At 42.7% G+C, this 23,761-nt stretch overlaps 1 protein-coding gene across 3 annotated transcripts in view; it reads left to right on the top strand.

Annotated features, from left to right (window-relative positions):
* The window catches only part of UGP2 (UDP-glucose pyrophosphorylase 2), a 106,107-nt gene extending 82,826 nt beyond the window's left edge, over positions 1-23,281 (top strand). For all 3 annotated transcript variants that reach the window (XM_044289298.1, XM_044289297.1, XM_044289296.1), the window contains exons 5-10: positions 2,195-2,328; positions 6,290-6,587; positions 12,761-12,958; positions 13,051-13,293; positions 19,692-19,796; positions 22,943-23,281. In XM_044289298.1, coding sequence (XP_044145233.1) covers positions 2,195-2,328; positions 6,290-6,587; positions 12,761-12,958; positions 13,051-13,293; positions 19,692-19,796; positions 22,943-23,050 — 1,086 coding nt within the window. In that variant the 3' untranslated portion in view covers positions 23,051-23,281. The remainder of the gene's footprint in view (positions 1-2,194; positions 2,329-6,289; positions 6,588-12,760; positions 12,959-13,050; positions 13,294-19,691; positions 19,797-22,942) is intronic.
* The last annotated feature ends 480 nt before the right edge of the window (positions 23,282-23,761 follow it).

The raw sequence follows: 23,761 nt of genomic DNA, 5'->3' as shown, positions 1-23,761 counted from the left end.
GATTTCTCCAGATTCTTTGGATCTTTTCATAATATTATGTACTGAAGATGGTGGGATATTCAGAGTCTTTGCAATTTTACACTGAGGAACATTTTTCGGAAATTGTTGCACAATTTTTAGAAGCAGTTTTTTTTCCCGATTGGCTTCTACCTCACAGTTTGTTTGTTTTTTGCCTTCCTCTGGATCAACTTGCAGGATAACAGGCCGAACTGGACGGTCTTTTATACTATGTTACTATGGTGAACCTCTGCCCATTTTTTTGCTTCTGAGAGACTCTGCCTCTCTAACATGCTCCTTTTATAGCTATTAATGTGACTTAGCTATAAATTGCTCCTCCAGAAGTACCATATACTTTTCTAGTCTTTTATTGTCCCGGTCCCAACTTTTTCGAGATGCGTTGCTGCCATCAAGTTCAAAATTAGTTCATTTTTTTCATGAAATTATAAAATGTCTCACTTTTAAGATCTGGTATGTTTTCTATGATCTAGGGTCTATGAGATTTGCAAATCATTTCATTCTGTTTTTATCGTATAATGGAACCCTGTGGGTAACTGTGACACTGTATGGCATCCATTTAATGCATACATCATGGCATGTAAGTTAAAAGGAGGGTAGAGTTGGATTTGTGACTTAGAAGCTCTAGTAGCCATCTCCTGCCACAATGTTCATTCAGCATCCAGCTGCTCCAGTGCTGGTCTCCACTTGCTTACATTCGAGCCGTGACCAAGGTCCTGGTAGGGACGATACGATGGCCACTATTACGTGATCATACCTATTGGCATTGTGCTGGATTTCTCAATAAAAACATCTACATTGAATTAAAGCCATTCTTGGAGTCCTGTGGTTTTTCTTATATGTCCAGGGATGCTACCCGACCACGGAGCATCCACTACTACCAGAGTGCCGACCGCAGCATTTTCAATAAATGATGGAAGATGCAAACTGGTTTCAGTGGTAGAAATGTAATATTCTTGTATGGTCTTGATAACCACAGGCGAGTCTAGAGTACCCCTCGGTCACGAGGGGGACGAAAAGACAAAAGAAGGGGTATGGGGAGCGCACAATAGGGTAATAGGTTCAATGAAAACTTAATCATTAAACAAGTTTTAAGGTGCTCACCTTTTTAGGTTGTGCAATAATAGACACAACTCTATTGTAGGTATATATGTAAATGAGAGATTTTCCGGATCCGTGGATGCAGCCGCAGAAAGGGTGTCTTTGGGATGGGATGCCCAATCCCCCAAAGGATGCTTGCAGAGAAGAAGGTTTCTGATCAGGCGCAAGACACATAGGATCCAATCCGTCTCTTATGGGTGAAACTTCTTTTATTTCATAGGAAATATAAAACGGTTTTATATTTCCTATGAAATAAAAGAAGTTTCACCCATAAGAGACGGATTGGATCCTATGTGTCTTGCGCCTGATCAGAAACCTTCTTCTCTGCATATTCTTGTATGGGTCAGGGTGCATTCACACTGCATTTGCTTTGTACTTTTCAGAGAGATACATCAGAAGGCTTTCCCAACATATGCCTCCAATTGATCCCATGACTGTTAGGCCCCATTCACACGACCGTATCTTTGCTCCCCTTCCAATCCGCACTTTTTGCGGAATGGATGCGAACCTATTCATTTCAATGTGTCTTCAAGAAATGTGGACAGCACCCCGCAAAAAGATAGAGCATGTCCTATTCTTTTCCAAAAATAGGCATTGTTACAATGGGTCCGCAAAAGAAATCAGATGCAACACGGACATAATCTGTATTTTTTGTAGATACGCATTTTGCAGACCGCAAAACACATACGGATGTGTGAATGAACCCTTATAGAAATACAGTGCCATACATCTACCACAGGCTCCCATGTTAGGAAACAAAAGAGTACCAGCCTTATACCTTTTATTTTGTACTTGATGCTTCTGTATAGAGTAACGTCATCTACTATGCTGTTCTATACAGCGTAAAAAGGTATAATGATGTATCCCGACCTGATGGAGGCCTAAGAACACCCGTGTCCGCTGCCAGTTGAATGGTGGCTTAATGGATACGTTTGACATATGTCGGGAGCTTTCCCAGTGCATACATTAAATGTAAATGCTGTGTGCCGGGGAGCGGAGACGAGCTCAGTGCATTCATTATGTATTTTGTTCTTTGTTGCTGCTTTTTACATTTTGTTGATTTTGATTGCCGTTTCAGCACTTGAACAAAACTTACAACACCAATGTCCCTCTTGTGTTGATGAATTCCTTCAATACTGATGAGGACACCAAGAAAATCGTGCAGAAGTACAGCCACTGTCGGGTGAAGATCTACACTTTCAATCAGAGCAGGTGGAGTAATGTGCCTCTGTCATTCAGATGATAGGCGTTCATTCTTTTTTATTTTTTTAACCTTTATAACCCACTTGAAAATGTATTCAGTAAGTTTGCAAATGCAAAGGTGTAAGAAAAGAATGTACATAGTTAAAGATTTTCGTTCCAGCATTCCTTGGTTTAAGGCATTTAATTGCTGTCTATAAAGCAGTGCTGATTATTTCCATTGTGCAGCAAACATCTTGCTTCGTCCTCATTCTGCTGCTTTTTCTACCTTTGGGATCTGGTACATAAAAGGCAATCTAATTATGCGCCTGCCGTTCATAGCCCAGACATTTCTGGTGTCTTTAGTTAGGATGATGTGTATACCGTATATGTTCCCTGAATTTTAAAACTGGAAAAACACCTGGAAAGTGTCATTAAAACCAGGGGAGTAGCTAAAGGCTCTTGGGCCCTAGTGCAAGAGTTTAGCTTGGACCCCCCCCCCCCTTCCTTTAGTGCTTTTTGGCCCGGGGCAGGGAAGCACATTGCCTTCGTGCTGCCTAAGGCAAACATTGAAACGGCACCCCCCCATGCCAAATTCTTGACCTTGCCCCTTTCCCTCCAGCCAGAAGTGTAACTTGAACAGCATGCACTTTCTATAATACTGGTGTCTTCTTATGTGGCACAAGGGTCTTTGGGCCCCCTCAGGCTCCAGGGCCCGGTAGCGACTGCTACCTCTGCACCCCCTATAGCTATGCCCCTGATTAAAACCTTGCTCTTAAGGTCCTCATGTACATAACTTTTATAGGATATCTCCCTTCAAAGATCTACTGAAAAGTCTCAACTAAAGGGCTTTTTCACCCCTGGCACCTTTTCTACAGACCCCTTCAAACCTTCAGTGGTAATCATACTTATCTGGGTTCCGACTCCATCGTGTCCCCATCTGCTCAGCAGGTCCTGGGTCTCCCCTCATCACCATCCGGTTTGAACTCTACAGCCAGTGACTGGTCGCAGTGGTGACTTCATGTCACGGGGTCACGTGACATCACCGCTGCAGACAGTCGGCACTACACCGGATGTTGATGCGGGAAGACCTGGGACCTGCAGAACTGGTGAGGAAGAGATAGCCTGAATCCAGCAGCGGAGATAAGATAAGTATGTTTACCACCAAAGGTTTGGCCATAGGGGGGTGGCTGTAGAAAAGGTGCCCAGGGATGAAAAACCCTTTTAATTATGACGAGACATTACAGCAGATCTTTGAAGGGAAATACCTCACAAAAATATTGTACATGAGGAACTAACAAGGTTTTAATGATACTTTCCAGGTGTTTTTCCTGTTTTTAAATTCATGGAATATATACAGTATACACATCATAACTAAAGACACCAGAAACGGCAAGGGGTGAACATCCTCTTTGAAGAGGTTTTCTGGGTTCTAGATATTGATGACCTAACCTTGGTGGTGTAGATACTTGGAGTGCCTACGTAAATTGGCATGCGGAAAATTTGAAATCCTCACCTCAAGTTATATGGGAATTTCATTGGGGATGCTTTCCCCAGCATGTGCATTTTTTTCAGTTTTATCCACTTTGATGCTACTGCAAATGCTGGGAAGTTTCATACGCAATTCTTAGAGACGGCGACATTGGCCGCACAAGTCCCCCTAAGACTTTTTTTTTTGGAAGATATTCTAGTTCCCCTTTGGGTCCACTCATGCAGCTCCATATCCTAAGAGGTTTTTAAGTGCATCACAGAAGAAACATCTTAAGGTTTCTCACCCTGTTGAGTTCCTGAGCTGCATCTAAACGTTGTAGAGGCTAATGAGGATGATCGCAAGACTGACAGAAGGACAATACATATTAATAGGTCCTGAGGGATGAAGCAATGTATGGTGACACGTTACGGTCAGTCGTCTCATTTGCAGATATAAAGTAGAAAGAGAAGTGCATTGTACATATAGTAAAAACATGGATCATAGCATCAAAATGTCCCATTTGAGATTCCCCTTTTTTTTTTATGTGGATGTACATGGCTGCAGCAAATGCGTCCTTCATATGACCTTCCCTCCCCTTGTCCATCTGGAGATTCAGGACCTGCGTGTTGTGCCGCTTCCAGCTTTGAGGCCTTGGGACATAGTGTATTCATTATTTATGGAGAGATCATTGTCCTCAATATTTTCCTAGAAACCTTAAAAAAGAAAATTAAGATCAGATCCCAGGATGTGTAGATCGGCTTACACCAGTCTAACCAGTATGGTGTTTTAGAAAAGATAGTGGTGTTTATATTGCAAGGAAGCTGATCTCAGGTTTTCTGTCCATTTCCTAAGATTTATTTTTTCCTCAGAGTCCATGAAATATTCATGTTTCATATTTCTTGTGCCTCGGTGATGAGAATGACTTCAAGGGGATTTCCTTCTGCAAATTAAGCAAATATGTCAAAATGTGTAATGCAGCGAAATATTTCTTCATCACTTAACTCTTTAAAGGCTGTCTACATGTGCACTTGGCAGCTGAAGGCATCTATCTGTGTTGGTCCCATGTTCATATGTGCCCTCATTGCTGAGAAAAATGATGTTTTCATAAATGCAAATGAGCCTTTAGGAGCAACGGGAGCGTTACTGTTACACCTAGAGGCTCTGCGCCCTCTGCACTTTCATTTATAGGGCCAGACAGTGGAAACATCATCACATCTGGACCTGTCAATCAAAGTGCCGAGGGCGTGAGAAGGAAGAGTCTCTAGGTGTAATGGCAACGCCCCCGTTGCTCTCAGAGGCTCATTGGCATATATTAAAACTTAATTTCTCTCAGCAGTGCATGGAGTAACAGAGTAATGGCACAACAAGTTCTAAGAAACCAGCCTTCAGAATTTTTAATTCATGGAGAGTTTAAATGGGCGCTTTCATTTATAAAAAATAAAACCTCAAATTTCATTTTGGCAGTGTTACCATTGAAAACTTAATACAAAATAATGTCCTTCCATAGCAGTCAGTGCATACAGAGAAGAACTCCTATATAGATAGCTAACCTATCATCACTTTACTGCTGCTGTGAGAGGAAGATGTTATCTGCAAGTTCCTCCTGATTATTAATACTAAGTGTAGAGTTGGGATAACAGTATGACGCTCTTGATAGGCCTATGCCCTCAAAAGAGCAATGCACAGCTTTGTAATGTGTGATGCTCTCATTAAGTCACTCATTCTCCTTCCTTCTTTGGTCAGTGAATGGTCTGACTGAGAAAATCAAGTCTGTATGCCAAGCTAAAAGTCAGAACAAACAGAAATTCTCAAACAGCTGATCGGCAGGGGTCCCGAGTGTTGGACCCCCACCGATCAGATGATGATGATCTATCCAGAGGATAAAAAAACTGCAGAATCTCTTTAATATATTTTAGGCCTAGTGGCCAGTGTGAAAACTGCAGGATTATATACAATTTTTGGAAACTATAAATAGTGACATAGAAAAATGTAAAAAAAATCACAAAAAAATAAAATAAATGTTTAATATAAAATCGTGATTTAAACATTAGGTCATTTTTTAATGACATATCCCCTTTAAGGTTTTTTTTTTCTCCATAGGTGATCCAAAATAGGTGGGGGTCATGAGGATCTTGTTAATCACGGAAATGTCTGATATTACAACTGCTATATGTATAGCACGTACAGTATGCAGGGCTATTTATTGCATCTGCTATTCAGCTGTTTCGGGTTTCTCTTAGGACCGTGGTTTCCTAACAAAATGGAATAAAAAGCTCTGTAATTACCACTGAATGTGCGCTATTCACAAAGGTTTCTGAATCCATAGTGGCACGGTAGTGTGTGAGAAGAATGATTTGCAGGGCCTTCACTGCCCTCACGAGTGATTATCCTCCAAAACGTCTGCTTAGACAATGCTGTACTCATGTCTTTCAATAAATGGCTTTGTACTATGTGTTTGTCTATGGATTTTTACATAACAGGGAAGGTAGTGGTTTTCTAACCAGCATCTACTTTCTTCTATAGGTACCCAAGAGTAAATAAGGAATCCTTATTACCGATAGCCAAGGACTTGTCCTATTCAGTGGAGAATGCTGAAGCCTGGTACCCTCCTGGTCACGGTGATATCTATGCCAGCTTTTACAATTCAGGACTGTTGAACACACTCATAGATGAAGGAAAAGAATACATTTTTGTCTCTAATATTGATAATCTTGGTGCTACAGTAGACCTCTACATCCTCAACCACCTTACTAATCCACCAAATGGAAAACGCTGTGAGTTTGTCATGGAGGTTACAGACAAGACCAGGGCAGATGTCAAGGTGAATGTTCTAGAATTAACCTTTATTTTTTTGTGATGTACGTTGTGTGTAAAATGCATTTTAATCTACCATCTACTAATACATCTATGACTACAAACACACACAAAGAAAATTCTTGATCGAGGGAGAAATGGGTGCATTCGTGCCACCTACAATTTAAAACACTGTGAAAATCTGTTTCTGTTCCCCTGTATTGGACCAGACTCCCCCCTCAACTTTACATTCGGATTACAGTAGTGTTATTATGGTATATACTCATGTATGTGGGCTCCTCCAGGACTATATTACGAGTTTATGCTACCCTAGGCATGTTTAGTGCTCACCCCCCTTTTAGTTCAGCTTAAGCTGCCTATTGACTTGAGGGAATACAGTAGCCACATAAAATGATTTTGACAGTGCTGTTAAATACGATGTTGAAGGTGTTCTTGGTTTTGCTGTGGGTTTGGGATGTGGTTATTGGCCAAAAAAAGGGAAATCACTCAGCACATCCCAATGTGCAGGTGCACGCTGCCATGGCTAAAAACACAAAGAAAAAAGACAATGCAACAGCACTCTGCCAACACAAATAAAGAGTATGCCATAATTATAAAAAACAGTCTGGTGCTAATGCTACACTTATTTAGCAAATTTGAGATTCTTGGCAAATACATTTTGTACAAACTAATTTGGGCCCGTCTGCCAAACGTCAAGGCGATCTCTATAAGACGGGAACCTAACACTAAATTCTACCTATTATGTGCCATAACGGCCACCCTAAAATTCAGGGAATGCAGGTTCCACATGGCACCAAAAACTGTAAAAAGCAGTGGATCCAGCATGCATGTGGAACCTGCACTCCCTGAATTTTATGGTGGCCGTTATGGCACATAACAGGTAGTATTTAGTGCTAGGTTCCCATCTTACAGAGATCGCCTTGATGTTTGGCAGACGGGCCCAAATTATTTTGTACAAAATGTATTTGCCAAGAATCTCAAATATGCAAAATGATCGAAGCATTAGCACCAGAATGTTTTCTATAATTATGGCATTATTGTACTTTGTGTTGGCAGAGTGCTGTTGCATTGTCTTTTTTTCTTTGTGTTTCTAGCCATGGCAGCGTGCATCGCACATTGGGATGTGCTGACTGACCCCCTTTTTTTTGGCCAATAACCACATCACAAACCCACAGCAATCACTGCAAAACCAAGTACACTTTCACCATCGTATTTAATCGCATGGTCAAAATCACAGTTACCGCTCGTCAGTGAAGGAGATGCTGCATTTAAATGCAGCAATCTCCTCCACAGTATTCGAGAAGCGATCACTAATGCCATTGCTCCTCCCTATATAGAATCAATGTTTGCCAGCACTAGGCTACTGTTTAGGTACCACAATCTGCTGCCGACAAACAACGATTAGGTGCCTGCACTAATGATTCTATTACCCGATGAACAAGATCCCCAGATTATCGCTAACAAACGTTTATATAAATGCTCGTTAGCGATAATCTGCCCGAAGATAGGGCAGTCTAAAGGGGCCTTTAGGTTAAAGAATCAGCATAAATCATTAGTTTTCTCTCTCGTTCCTGACACCCTAGGCATGTGCAACCTCTGCACCTCATATACATGTTTACCAGAAAATATGTGTAAGTACAAGGATGTCACAGTACAAGGATAACGAATACAGTGATGTCACAGGACAGGTATAATACACACAGAGATGTCACAGGACAGGGATCATACACACAGTGATGTCACAGTACAGTGATAATGAATACAGTGATGTGACAGGACTGTGATCATATACAGTGATGTCACAGTACAGTGATAATGAATACAGTGATGTCACAGGACTAGTATAATACACACAGTGATGTCACAGTACAAGAATAATAAACACAGTGATGTGACAGAACTGGGATTATACACACAGTGATGTCACAGTACAATGATAATGAATACAGTGATGTCACAGGACTAGTATAATACACACAGTGATGTCACAGTACAAGGATAATAAACACAGTGATGTCACAGTACAAGGAGAATAAACACAGTGATGTCACAGTACAGTGATAATAGAAAAGGGCTACTGCACACAGCGTTATCACAGTATGAGAATAAAGCACATAGTAATGTCAGCACATAGATAATAAGTAGAGCATTACAGTTTGTATTATGTCACAACTTTGCAGTAATACACATAGCAGTAAGGCTGAGAGCTATTAGACACAGTGATGTCGCAGTCTATGGATAATGCACGGTAGTCCCATAACCTGTGGTATTCTCAAAGGTGTCTTTTGGGCTCTCTGAGGCTCTGGGGCACAGGTGTGACTGCAGTGTCAGCACCCCCTATACTTGCCTTACATTTTGGCATTACTTTTTTTTGTCCAGATCAGAACCTCATCATATATGCTTTATAATCTTTCTTGCTTTGTGTTATCTCAATGTTCATAGATAACAGCAGCTCTGAGAAGTTCCCCCATGGAGTTATGCATCCATTTATTTCTACAGAATTATCCTATGCTCCAAAAGATTTTCTATGGGGAAATTGTTTAGTATTGTAAAAATATCTGTGCAGGTCATTTAAGGATAAATATTGCTATAATGAACGCACTTCAGAGCACTTTATCAGTCAGATCACCGACTTGGCTGTTTGCTTTAGATGTAGCTGCAGAAGGTTTCTCAAGTGTTAGTTATAAATAAGTCATATAAAATGTAATTGGCTTTGTAGCTGTATGTAGCTCACTAATCCAGCCTTAAGACGCTGGTTTTCTACCTGTCTAATTAGTTCCAGCGTGCTCTCATTTCAGCGATATTAGCTGTGGGTAGATTTATAGTTCCATGGGGTTGAATTACAAGCCGTTCCTCTTCACTTTCTTATCTCTTTGTGCTAAGTGCTATCGAGCTTGATAATGATTAGAGAGTAGGAAATGGGAACGTAAAAAACTAGCGAACATACCGGAAATTTGCTAAATCTTTATCATATGGGAACCGTCGCAAATGTATGTCCTTTCCCGCGGAACCTCTATAACTATTCTATGCACACTGCAAAACCGATAGCTGGTTCTTCTGGGGAAACCCTTAAAGGGGTTATCCAGACTTTTAGAATTGTTGGCTTGTCCTTAGGCTAGAGCATGGCTTCTCAACCCTTTCATGGCAAGTACCTCCCTGTAGCAAGAAGTTCCAACAGAGTACCCACATAGAAGCCATCAGTGATAGATGTTATCAAATGAAGGCTATTCTCACAGCTCTGTTATAAGCTCTGTTCCGAGCCTCCGTCAGCAGTTTTTTCAGATTTGATAGAAAGAATAGGATAGCATGCAGCACTAATCTTCCTGTCAAAATGACCCATGTTAGATGGCTATTCGTTTTTTAAATTATATTCAGCACTACATATCTTTTTAAATCCAGTCATGTCTTCTCTGATTGTAGACATTCCCTTTTCTTTTCTTCATCCGGCCCAGTACACCATGATGAATTACAGCCACATCTCATCTCTGCAGAGTTTGTTACGCAGATGTCTTGGGTTCCTCACTTTTCCATTATCCTCCCAACTTTCTTAACACAAACTCCGCATCCTGATGCACCACAGTATCAACCTGCTGCCGTCCCAATACTGTGCCCACTCTGCTTCCTGATGCCGCCTAATAGTTTACAACAGAAATACAACATACTAGTACTGCAGAAATAGTGCCCACTTCAACACATAGTTGTGCCTAGCAAAAAGTGCCCCTGACAGTATTAGTCCCATAAACATAGTGCTCCCAAAAAATTTGTGCCAGTGTTCCCCCCCCCCTCCAATACTAATAATTCTCTCCCAAAGTGCCCTCATCAGTAATAGTGCCCCTAGTGTGCCACCACTCATAAGTGCTCCCCTTAGTGTGCCCAATAATTATTCCTCCCATAGGGCACCCAGTAGTAATAATGCTGCCATAGTGCCCATAATAATAATAAGGTTCCCAAGAGTCCCCCAGTAATAATTCCCCCTATACCACTCCAGTAGTAATAAAACCCACAATAGTGCCTACATTAGTAATAATTCCCCTTATATTATCGCCAGTAGTAGTAAAGTTCACCATAATGCTGCAATAGAAATGACCCCGCTATTGTGCCCCAGTAGTAATAAACTCACCACAATGTCCCAAATAGTTATTATACCTGCAAACCAGCACTCTGCCCTGCCTCTATGCTGGATGTTGAATGAGGCATTGGTGTACATTTTGGCCAAAGCGTAATAAGCCACTCACCACATCAAGGCATGCTGTACCTGCGCTCCCTGGACTATGTGTGGCTGTCATGGCCCATAACAGGTAGAAACTAGTGTTAGGGACCACTCATAGAGGCGACCTTGACGTGGTGAGTGGCTTATTACGCTTTGGCCAAAATGTACACCAATGCCTCATTCAACATCCAGCATAGAGGCAGGGCAGAGTGCTGGTTGCAGAGTGGGATTGCATTTGTGTTTTTTTGTTTGTATCTGTGTTTCGCCATAGCAATGTGCACCTGCATAGGGTTGTGCGGACTGAACCCCCCACAGTTATTATACCTCCCTATAGTAACCCAGTAGTAAAAATGTCCCCTATAGTGGCGCAGGGGTACTCTATGATGGTTAGTTTCAGGCCAAGGAGACAACAGCTCCCATGCTCCGCCCAGTATCGCCATCCAAAATATTGCTGGATGCTAGGGCGGTCTTGTGTACCCCCTGGTGTATGCATACCACAGGTTGAGAAACCCTGGGCTAGACCAGCAATATTAGGTCAGTGGGGGACTGACTGTAAAAGTACAGTACTCTGCAGATCCAAAAGGCTGCAGTTATCGCGTAAAGAGCAGTGTTGAGAGTTGGGCCCTGCTAACATATTTAAAAGAGTTTTTCGAGATCTGATCGGTGGGGGATCCAACACCCGGCACCCCTGCGGATCAGCTGTTTGAGAAGGAGAGCCGCTGCCTTCTCTTTGCTTTTCCTAGGCCGAGTGACGACACATTCCTTGATCACATGGCCTAGGCACAGCTCGGCACCATTTAAGTGAATGGGGCTGAGCTGCAATTCCAAATACCACCACTATACAATGTATGGCGCTGCGAGAAGGTCACAGGAGCACCGCTGCCTTCTCAAACAGCTGATCGGCTGGGGTCCTGGGTGTCGGACCCCCACCGATCAGATATTGATGACCTATCCAGAGGAAAGAAAAATCTCGGAAAACTCTTTTAAATTAATTTAAATGGAATTTGTCACCATAGACCTCCCTATCCAACTCTTTGCATAGATACGTAGCTTTGGTTCACCTGATTAAAGTGCTGCTTTTCTCTTGTTGATCAGAGGCTCCTTTCCCGAGTTATGATACTTTTTCTTATTATGCAAATTCGGTGTTTTGTTTAATGAGGACATCATTTGCACCCAAGCTCCACTTATTTCTGTGACCAGCTCCTCTGACGCTCTCCCTTGCCCTGTCAATCAAAGTAGCCAGGAAGGGGCTGGTCACAGAAAGGAGTGCACCAAGAGCACCAAAAGCCTAATAAACATATTAAGAAAAAGTATAATTCTGGAACGGAGCCTCAGATCAACAAAAGAAAAACTGTATTTTAATCCGGTGAACCCCAGCTATGTGCCTATGCAAACTGATAGGGTGGTCGCTGGTGATAGAGTCCCTTTAAAAGGTTGGATAACCCCTTTCAGCACACTCCAAGGAACCCTAATGTAGAATATATTTCCCTGAAAAAGACAAAGGAATTGTAGCAAACAAGGTATAGACTGTTATACACCCAACTATAATGACTGGTTGCATATGTGCTAGGAAGTCTGGTCAGTGGAGGTTCCGCCACTGGGTCCCAATCCATCCCAAGTAAATCAACCATTGTCCCTTCAGCACCTCTCCTAGTTAGGTTCTGTACCAAAACTGTAATTAAATTGAATGGGACGATACTGCAAAATGTAAAAAACAAAAACATACAACCGCTAAATCTATTTTATGAAGTCATCTTATCGAAACACGACCACAGATGAGGTCTCCTTCTGTGGACAGATGTTTTGGTCCTCATTAGCAGAAAGCTGGCATACGATTAGTTATATAGGAACACTAGTGTAAATTGGTGCTGCCTGTGATGTTACCTTCCTTTTTGCATTAAATAATGGAGTTAGTATTTTTGTAGAGTTATTATCATCTCTCTATGTTCTCCTTTTTTACCCACCTTTAGGGTGGTACGCTCACTCAGTATGAAGGGAAGCTGCGGCTGGTGGAAATTGCTCAGGTGCCCAAGCCGCACGTGGACGAGTTTAAATCTGTGTCAAAATTTAAGATCTTCAACACAAATAATTTATGGATATCCTTGTCTGCAATCAAGAGACTGCAAGAAGCCAACTCCATTGACATGGAGATCATAGTTAATCCCAAGGTAAACTTTGAATGGTTTATTTGAAATCATCTGGTGCAGATCTGAGAGCGTTGTGTGTATGGAATAATCATCTGGTGCCATTGTCCTTACAGACCCTGGATGGAGGTTTGAATGTCATCCAGCTGGAGACCGCTGTGGGAGCTGCTATTAAGAGCTTTGAGAATTCGTTGGGCATCAATGTTCCTCGAAGCCGTTTCCTGCCTGTGAAAACCACATCTGATCTGCTTCTGGTCATGTCCAACCTGTACAGCCTTAATGCTGGTTCACTGACCATGAGCGAGAAGAGGGAATTCCCCAGCGTGCCCCTCGTCAAACTGGGAAGCTCATTCACCAAGGTAAGCAAGAAACTCAACCTTATGGCATTAGAAATGCACCATTTTCCACCGTGTATGTTACGTTTGCACACTCGTGTAAACGGTTTTGAGGACAATTTGTTGTTTCCATGCAAAAATAAGCTGCCATGCCATGCCTCATTCACACATCAGTGTTCGGTCAGTGATTTCCATCAGTGATTTTGAGCCAAAACCAGGTGCGGCTCTAAACATAGAACAGATGCAGATCTTTCCCTTATACCTTTTGTCTTTATAGGCTCCAGTCCTGGTTTTGGCTCACAATCATTGATAGAAATCACTGACCGAACACTGACATGTGAATGAGGCATAACACAGTGTCTGTCCTTCAAGCAGCAGTGCCGAGTGTTCTCTGGCGTACCTGTCCATAGACATCTTATAGATGCGTTTAAGTGCTACATTAAGGGTGCATTCACACGTCTGCATTAATCGGTCCACAAAAAAATATGGATGATATCTGTGTGCTTTTTGTGTTGCATCTGTTTTTTTGTTTTTTTTTGCAGACTCATTGTAACAATGCTTTTTCTTGTCCGTAAAACGGACAAGAATAAGACATGTTCTATCTTTTCTGCAGGGCCATGGAACCAAACATATGGATGCGGAGTGCTGTCCGCGTCTTTTGCAGGCCCATTGAAATATATGGGTCCACATCTGACCCGCAAAAGATGTGGACCGAGACTACGGTCGTGTGAATGTGGCCTAAGTGCAGATGGGGGTTGGCCAGATCACGCCACCAAACTTCAAATTCTTGATGAAGGGCTGTAGAAATACATGGTTTACGTAATGTTTACATGTTATCAGTGTATATGGCGGGGGACGTTTGTTTTATACATTTTACTTCTTTGAGGCAAATGCTAAATGAGGTTCACACATAGGAATGACTATGAAGCCTAGGTTATTGACACACATTTGAACCGGCACTCAAAACCTGTAAATTAAGGTGACTTATTCCAGATTATTGTATTGTTTTTTTTTTTGTCTAAAGTCTTTTATGTTGTGTTTTTATGGTTGTGTTTGGGGTGTTTTTGTTCTTTTTTTTTGGGGGGGGGGGTAATGTTTTAGTACATGCAGGTTTTTTGGGGTAATGTTTTGCAAACCTTGTATTTTTAAACAGGAAGCCATGTACCCCTTCTGATGTCACTTTAAATTTAGATATCTATAAAACAAAAAAAACAAACAAACATTGGATGTCTATGGTGCAAAAACTCCAGAACATGGTGGGGTTAAAAAAATGTGCCCATTGACCCTAAAAATGCACCGCAAGTTAAGAAAACCGGCACTAAAAAAGCCCTGCATGTTTCTACTGCATTAGATCAATCCCCACAGACTTACAGCGTCTGCTGCAGAAAACTGCAAAAATACTAGGTGTGAGTGCCAGCCTTATTCTGTTTTAGATCTGCTTTCGGCTGTCTATGACGCATATGGGACTTGGCTGTCCCAGTGCGCATTGATATGTTTGGAAGAACAGCATAAGGGCTCATGCACACGGCCGTAGCCATTTTTGCAGTCCACAAATTGCAGATCCGCAAAAGATGGATACCTGCCGTGTGCGTTCTGGATTTTGTGGAACGGAACATCCGGCCCATAATGGAACAGTCCCGTTGTGGGTGCCACAGAACAGACAAACAAATATGGACAGCGCGGTATTGCGTTCAAATCTTTTTTGGCCCCATTGAAGTGAATGGGTCCGCATACCACCCGCAAAAAGTGCGGATCAGATGTGGACAAAAAATACGTTTTGTGTGCATGAACCCTTAGGCTTATTTCAATAAGTAAAGCGGGACATACACATTCAATAGCTGTTGGGCCAATCGGGGTAGAGTAGGGAGCTCCCCATACACATTAGAGTGTCAGCTGAACCTGTCAATCTCAGCAGGGTTGGCCGACTATACACTAATGTGTATGGGGCCTTAAAAGCTGTGGACACCTTCAGGTCAATTCATAAACTCTCATTTTTATCAGTTTAATAAGAGTTTAGCTATAATGAGTATTTATGAGGTCAGAAGATCAGAAATAAGGCTCCACATGAGCCACCAGCTGAGGGGATTGAGAAGTGCTACTCTGCTAACAAATTGTTTGTTTGTTTTTAAACCTTGTATCTCAAAAATGGCTGAACATTTTAAATAAAGACCAACTGAAAAAATGATTTGTAGCCTGCCGTGAGTAAAATACCATAAAAAATAAAAACTAAAAAAAAACTAAGGTGTCCATAGTCTTTAACCCCTTAAGGACACGTGACGTACCGGTACGTCATGGCTTTAAATTGCGATTCCGGCGCCGCAAGGGTTAATCGGAACAGGATGCCAGCTGAAATCATTCAGCCGGCATCCTGTAACAACGCCAGGGGGGGGGGTCATTTGACCCCCCCGAATTGGCGATCGCAGAAAACCGCAGGTCAATTCAGACCTGCGGTTTGCTGCGTTTCCGGTCCATTCGGGTCTCCGGTGACCCAATGAACCGGAAAAAGACTGCGATCGGTGGCGTGATTACACACCACCAATCACAGTCCGAAGATTTGGAGAGGCGGTGCTGGCCCTGGTGCTGAATGCTGCTGTCCAGGGTGCTGATTGGTGCAGGGGAGAGAGGCGCGAGATTCAAACTTCCTGCGCTCCTCTCTCCCCTCCTCTTCCTGTCCCCCTAATCGCCATCCATCACCCTCCTGCACCCATCACCCTCCAGGTAGGTTAGGGTCAGTGAGGGAGAGGCACCGTTAGGCAGGGATAGAAGGGAAAAGTTAGAAAATAAATAAATAAAAAAAAGCACTTTTATTCTAAACTTTTTTGTTACAGCTTTTAGACCCTAGACCTCCCCTGCCACTTGCCGCGCCCCCCCCCCCCCCCGCATCCTCCACAGTGGGGTTTACTGAAATTGACTTTTTTAGGTTTTTTTTCAGTAACCCACTGGTGAATCTGATGGTGGATCAGACGAACCTGTACGCCCAAAGTTCGTCGCTCAAAACCCGGGCTCATTTTTGGCTAGACCCGATGGCTGGACGCCGGTCTGTGCAGCCGAGATGAGGACATTTTGGGGGCTCGTGCTGCATATGGGTCTAGTGCAAAAACACAGTGTCAGGCAATACTGGAGTGGGGACGTCCTCTGCCAGACCCCACTGTACAGTATGGCCATGACACGCTCCCGGTTTGAGGCCATCCGGAAATGTCAGCATTATTCCGATAATGCAGCATGTCCCCCCCCGAGGTGATCCTGCCTATGACAGTCTCTATAAGATACGGCCGGCCATCGATCACTTTGGGGCCAAATTCTAGCAGGCCTACGTACCTGGAAGGGAGGTTGCGGTTGATGAGTCTCTCGTTGCGTTCAAGGGGAGACTCCCTTTCCGCCAATACATTCCCACAAAGTGGGCGAGGTATGGCGTGAAGCTATACAAAATTTGTGAGAGTACCTCAGGGTACACTTACAAATTTTGTGTGTACGAGGGGCGAGATTCCCGTATTCAACCCTCAGAATGTCCCCCCACTCTGGGTGTTAGTGGGAAACTCGTGTGGGACCTTATGTACCCACTGCTGGATAATGGTTACCACTTGTACGTGGATAACTTTTATACCAGCATTCCTTTGTTCAGGTCCCATGCCGCCAGATCCACGTTCGCTTGTGGGACCGTGCGGAAAAATCTACGCGGCCTCCCTGCCCACCCCCTCCAGGTACCTATCCCCAGGGGTGAGACCCGTGCACTTACCAGTGGAAACCTGTTGCTGGTCAGGTATAAGGACAAGAGGGATGTCCTTATGCTGTCCACAATCCATGGTAATGGCACAACCCCTGTCTCTGTGCGAGGTACCACGGCAACAGTCCTCAAGCCCGATTGTATCGTCGACTACAATCGGTATATGGGAGGAGTTGATCTCTCTGATCAAGTCCTGAAGCCATATAACGCCATGCGCAAAACCCGGGCATGGTACAAAAAAGTTGCGGTCTACTTGGTACAGGTTGCCATGTACAACGCTTTTGTACTATCCTGAAGCGCTGGCAGCACAGGGACATTCCTCCAGTTCTATGAGGCAGTCCTCAAGGACCTGATCTTTTCGGACCGAGAAAGAGCAGGCCGGAGTACCTCGGGAACTGGAGGCGCCCGGATCGTCCCTGGCCAACATTTTCCAGGTGTGGTCCCCCATACTGGAAAGAAGGGGCGAACCCAAAAAAGATGCAGAGTGTGTCACAGGAGGGGGATACGGAAGGACACAACCACTCAATGTGACACTTGCCCCGATCATCCGGGCCTCTGCGTTATCGATTGCTTCAGGGAGGATCACACTTCCATGGAGTACTACATTTTTATAATCCCCAACAGTCCCCTAGAGAACATAAAAAACTATGTCTCTCAGACTTTGGAGACACAGAAACAATTTTTTTCCCCCCTAAAATATTAGTTTTAGTGCAGGCATCCTCAAACTGCGGCCCTCCAGATGTTGTAAAACTATAACTCCCAGCATGCCCAGACAACCTACAGCTATCAGCAGGGCATGGTGGGAATTGTAGTTTTACAACATCTGGAGGGCCGCAGTTTTAGGATGCCTGCTTATTGTTTCCAAAGTCTGAGAGCCATACATATTGGGCATCGTCGCGTACGTAAAAAATCGTCTCCATAAAAGTAACATGTAACCCAACAACCCCCCCCCCCCCCCCCCCGGATGAACAGCGTTAAAAAAAAAAAAAAAAGCCATTTTTGGACACCTAACATCACAAAAAGTGTAATAGCGAGCGAACAAAATGTCATATGCACCCCCAATTAGTGCCAATAAAACCGCCATCTTATCCCGCAAAATATGAGCGCTACATTAGATAGTCGCCCAACAAAAAATTTTTTAATTTAGCTCCCAGGCTATGGAGATACTAAAATAATTTTTGGGTGTTCCTAAAATGATAATGTAGTGTAAAATCTAAAATTCGAAAATGTAGACATATTAGGTATCGTCGCGTTCGTAAGAACCTGCCCTATAAAAATAGCATTTGACCAAACCCCTCGGATGAACAGCGTTAAAAATATAAAATAAAAACGATGCCAAAACACCCATTTTTGGGCAAAATTTCCTTTTGAATCCTTTTTTTCCGGTAATAAATACATCTGCCATTAACTCTTGTGGAACACCTAAAGGGTTAACAAAGTTTGTAAACCCAGTTTTGAATACCTTGAGGGGTGTACTTTCTTAGATGGAGTCACTTTTTTGGAATTTCTATTCTAGGGGTGCAACAGGGGGCTTCAAATGGGACATGGTATAAACAAAACCAGTCCTGCAAAATCTGCCTTCCAAAACCCATATGGTGTTCCCCTCCTTCTATGTCCTCCCGTTTGGCCAAACAGCAGTTTACGACCACATATGGGGTGTTTCTGCAAACTACAGAATCAGGGCAACCCATATTAAGTTTTGTTTGGCAGTTAACCCTTGTTTTTTTTCCAGGAAAAAATTGATTATATTAGAAAATTTTCCAAAAAAATCAACATTCTTAAAATTTATGTCCATTTGCCATGAAGGGTTAACAAAGTTTGTAAAAACAGTTTTGAATAACTTGGGGGTATAGTTTCTAGAATGGGGTCATTTTTGGGAGGTTTCTATTATCTAAGCCTCACAAAGTGACTTCAAACCCGAACTGGTCCAAAGTGGGATTTTGAAGATTTCTGAAAAATTTCAAAATTTGCTTCTAAGCCTTGTAACCTCCCCAAAAAATAAAATATAATTCCCAAAATGCAACAAACATGAAGTAGACATATGGGGAATGTAAAGTCATCACAATTTTTGGGGGTATTACTATGTAACAGAAGTAGAGAAACTGAAACTTTGAAATTTGCTAATTTTTCCAAATTTTTGGTAAATATGGTATTTTTTTTATGCAAAAAAATGTACTTTTTTGACCCAATTTTAGCAGTGTCATAAAGTACAATATGTGACGAAAAAACAATCTCAGAACGACCTGGGTAGGTCAAAGCGTTTTAAAGTTATCAGCACTTAAAGTGACATTGGTCAGATTTGCAAAAATGGCCTGGTCCTTAAGGTGAAATAGGGCTATGTCCTTAAGGGGTTAAGAGAGGTCAGCAGCTGACAATTCTGCCACCTCATATCTTCAGGTGAAACAATAAGGTAAAATCCTACTTGTCCGGTTCTGTTGCTCCTGCCGAGCCGGTTTGGCTTCATAAACATTAGATCAGCAGGACAACAATGTCTGTGGGCAGCTTTCAGCCCTCAGTCTCATTCTATATCAGCCAACGCCCTTCCTTCATTAAATAGGTCAGGTTGTCACTTGTATCCCATGAGGGCTAATCTTTCCCTTCCATTGTAACCATGCTTTTTACCGTGAAATGAACATATTCTTTACACCAGTCTTGTGACATTTGTATGGAGTGACTTCACTTCTTTGTGTATTTTTAGGTACATGACTACTTGACGAGGTTTGAGAACATACCAGATATGCTGGAGCTGGATCATCTCACCGTCTCAGGAGACGTGACCTTTGGAAAGAACGTGGTACTGAAGGTGTGTGCCTGTCTGCGCTTAGGCTTTCATCGCTGTGTCAGGTGCTATTGTTGCGTCATGCGCCTTTCAGAATTTGTCACTTTGTCCTTCCAGGACAATGGAGTCATAATGAGAATCTGAAAAGCAAACAAAACGTGATTGTTTAGGGATCGGCATTGTTGTAATTGGGGCAGTGTCACAGCTGCTCTCTTATGACACATCATCAGACTATTTTTCACACCAGGAAAGCTTTACATGCAGAACATGACTAATTCATTACAGTGTGACACTAAATACTGTATCCTCCTATTCTGTAGGCATCTGTAGGTAACTTGAACATCATAGCAGGAGGTGGTGCAACCAAGAGGCTATAGTCAAACCCTGGCACTGGTGCCCGAGGAGGCACAGATCCGCTGTATTATAAAGGGCAGTGCAGTAATGAGAATTGAACAATCCTATTATTTATTTATTTTTTAATTTTATTTCTTAACTTATTTATTTTATTTTCATAACCGCAAAACACGACAGTAGGTTACAGGGAATAATGTAACATGGAAAAGGTACATAATATTCAGTAGCATAAAATTCAAGTATATATAGAGGAAGCAAGCATGTCAGTGACCAACAGGAGACAGTCGGGTATAGTGTACGGTGAGGCTGACCATATTCACAACAATTTGTGTACAGAGAGTGCTATCCAGTCAGGTTCGAAGGCCTATAACTATGAATGGGCATGTCTAATCCTAGGAAGCTTGGATGTAATTTGAGCTATGATGTCGAAGGCATTCATATAAGCATGGGCAAGCCGGGACCTAGAAAGCTTGGACTTCATGTGATTTATGGCAACAGAGCACCAGAGATAGGAGGTATCAATAACTAGGGGAGGGAGTGTGGCTATGTGCTGCTGGAAAACCTAAAAGTAGACCAGAGTGACCAACGCTTCAGAAAGGCTGGATGTGTGCGAGATTCCCAAGCAGAAAGCTCTTCAAAACGATAGAGCTGGTCCACCTTAAGCTTCCATTGTTCAATTGTTGGCAATGAGGTCTGAAGCCAATGTTTGGGAACAAGTAGGCGTGCTGCACTAAGAGCTGTTTGAAGAGATAGCTAGGGGGGGGGGGGGGTTGGTTTGCGTCCGTATAATGGGACAGCAGTGCACCAAGTGGAGACATCTTTACGGATTCACGGCTTATCTGGTTGCTTAGGCGAAAAATGCCCGACCACCGAACAATCCTATTATAACTGTAAACCACACTCGGCTGTATGCGACGGTTGAATCACTATGTCTATACATTGGCGTAAACTGGAGGTATCCATCTCAGGTATACATAGAGAAATCCTTCCAACATGAGTGCACAGAGCAAACCCAACCTGAGAACTGATTTATGCAGCTAATATTGAACTGTATATATCTGTCTTCAGATTGCGACCTCTAGTGGCTGTCTTGTGTTGCAGGAATTGACATATTTAGAGGGAACTTCTCAACATCTTTGTCCTCTCAGAGGGCAGCAGAAAGTTGTCACACACATGTTGATTTCAGTTGCCTGCTAAACTTATTTAACCCTTGCAGCAAATTTCATAGAAGTGTCATGTATTGCCAGAGAAGAGTCTGACTTATTTGGCAGGTTTAGCGGGAGCTCATGAATAAGCTAGAGAACTGGATTAGCTTGCTGAGAGGCCTTGGTCAGGATCTGGCAGGTACTATTTCTCCTTATAGAGAGCGAAGTAGCACCTGGTGTGAGGAGTCTGGGAAAAACAAATGCACATCTCCGTCTGATCCTACCCAGGCGAATCTGAAATAATTCTGAATCTACCAAAATGAAACATGTAGCTGGCGTTGATTTCAGTTGCCACTTGCACCAGTAAACTGGAGTAAATGATAGTGCAACGTTAGGTGCAGTGGTGTTTAAAAAGTCACAAACTGGCTGGTTTCTTGTGCAGGTGCAGTTTCTCGTTCCATTATGTACTCTGCTCTCATGCGTCTACATTCTCCTCTTATGTTATTAGTACAGGTGATGGGTAACACTTTATGTGGAATGTAACTCATAAATTTTTCATGTCCAGTGCGGGTACATGAAAAGCTGCTTAACCTGAAAAGATACCAGTTGACCCAGTATGAAAAGACATTTTTTACGCTGACACTAGAATATGTTGTTCTTTTTATACCATAAGAGACATATTTTAGGGGGGTTGAACTTTCAGAACACTCCAGTTAAAATTGCTCCTGTGTTCTACATCAGTAATGCCCTCCAGCTGTTGCAAAACTACAACTCCCAGCATGCCTGGACAGCCTATAGCTATCAGGGCATGTTGGGAGTTGTAGTTTTGCAAAACACGTACAGTACAGCGGACCCGCAGTCAAGCAGGAATTCGTCATACATAAGTCATTATGATGCTGTGCGTTCGATCAGAGGAGCAGGGTTCGGTCCGGGAAATGCAGCCATGAAAGGGATGCGTTTCCCAAACCTAACACCATGTCATGCTCCATGCCCTGCATTTAAAGGGGTTTTCTGAGACTTTTCTACTGATAACCCATCCTCTGGCTAGATCATCAGTATCTAATCAGTGGGAGTCCGACACCTAGGATCCCCGCCGATCAGCTGTTTAAGAAGGCATCGGCGCTTGCAGGAGTGCCGTGACCTTCTTGCAGCTTAATCTAGGTCTAGGACATGTGATGTCACTTTCATTGGTCACATGGCTTAAGAGCAGCTCAGCCCGATTAAAGTGAATTGGACAGAGCTGCTATACCAAGCACAGCCACTATACAATGTACAGCGCTGTGCTTGGAGAGCTGCGAGAAGGCCGGTACGTTCTGAAACAGCTGATCTGCGGGGGTCCTGGGGGTCATCAATGTGTCTCTATCAAGTTAGATCAGGGGACATGGCAGTGTCCGAGCTTGCAGCCCTGACTGGATGATGGTTCATAATGGAGAGCAGGCATTGCTGACCACCTCGGTCTTGGCTTGTCCTAACCATGTCTGAACACAGCAACTATGCCCGGCGCTAGTGGTGCATTCTGTTATAATGGCCACGTGCCAAGACCTCAGAAAAGGAATAAAGTTTTGTCATGGCCGTTCACTGAGAGATATGATGCTATAAGCTGTACTGGCCTGAACCTCATACATTGCAAAACTGAGCCAGTAATTCACTTTTTCTTTCCTTTTCTCATAGGGCACAGTAATAATCATTGCAAACCACGGTGACCGGATTGACATCCCCCCTGGAGCAGTATTAGAAAACAAAATAGTGTCTGGAAACCTTCGGATCCTGGATCACTGAGCCCCTTTTTACACATGATGTACAGAACATATTAATAACTCTGATCTGAACTCTGCAGTCTCCGCTCTTCTGTCAGTATTGTAGCTGTCTGTGTTCACTGTAGTCTTTATTTAAAAGCCCAGCTAATATTTGGAAGCAATAAATAAAATATTTAGTAATGTAATAAAAGAGATATACCCTGGTAATGTGCAATACTGTCCTGAATTGTTAAAAATAAAGGGACAAATCTAACCTTGCGTCTGGCTTTACTTTTATGCTCATGTTCCGTGTGCAACACGTTTAAAGAACCATTTTTGACAAATCTTGTTGGCGGACAATTGAGGGGACACTATTGCATTTTTGACCCCTTAGTGACTTCATTCATTTTAGCCTTAAGAACTAATAATATTTTCCCTCTTTGTGTTCTAGCAGTCATAACTTTAAAAAAATTTCTTTCATTTTTTTTTTATTGCGGGATTAGTTGTTTTTTTAGGAACCATTTGGGAGTATATATTTTGTATTAAATAGCTTTAAAAAAAATTTAGGCGGAAAGATTAAAAGACAGCAATTTTTAAATTATTTTGTGGAATTTTTGTACGGCGTTCACTGTGTAGTAAAAATAACATCATTTTATTATCTGGGTCACTACAATGATGATAATGTCACATTTCTATATATTTCTTCAGTTTTTTCTCTCCTCCTGCAGCCTGTGCAGTCAGCTGCACCCTCATT

This window comes from Bufo gargarizans, chromosome 4 (genome assembly GCF_014858855.1).
Source record: "Bufo gargarizans isolate SCDJY-AF-19 chromosome 4, ASM1485885v1, whole genome shotgun sequence".
In the NCBI taxonomy this organism is placed as follows: Eukaryota; Metazoa; Chordata; class Amphibia; order Anura; family Bufonidae; genus Bufo; species Bufo gargarizans.
Note: the sequence above shows the minus strand (reverse complement) of the source record. Positions and strands in the feature narration are given on the sequence as shown.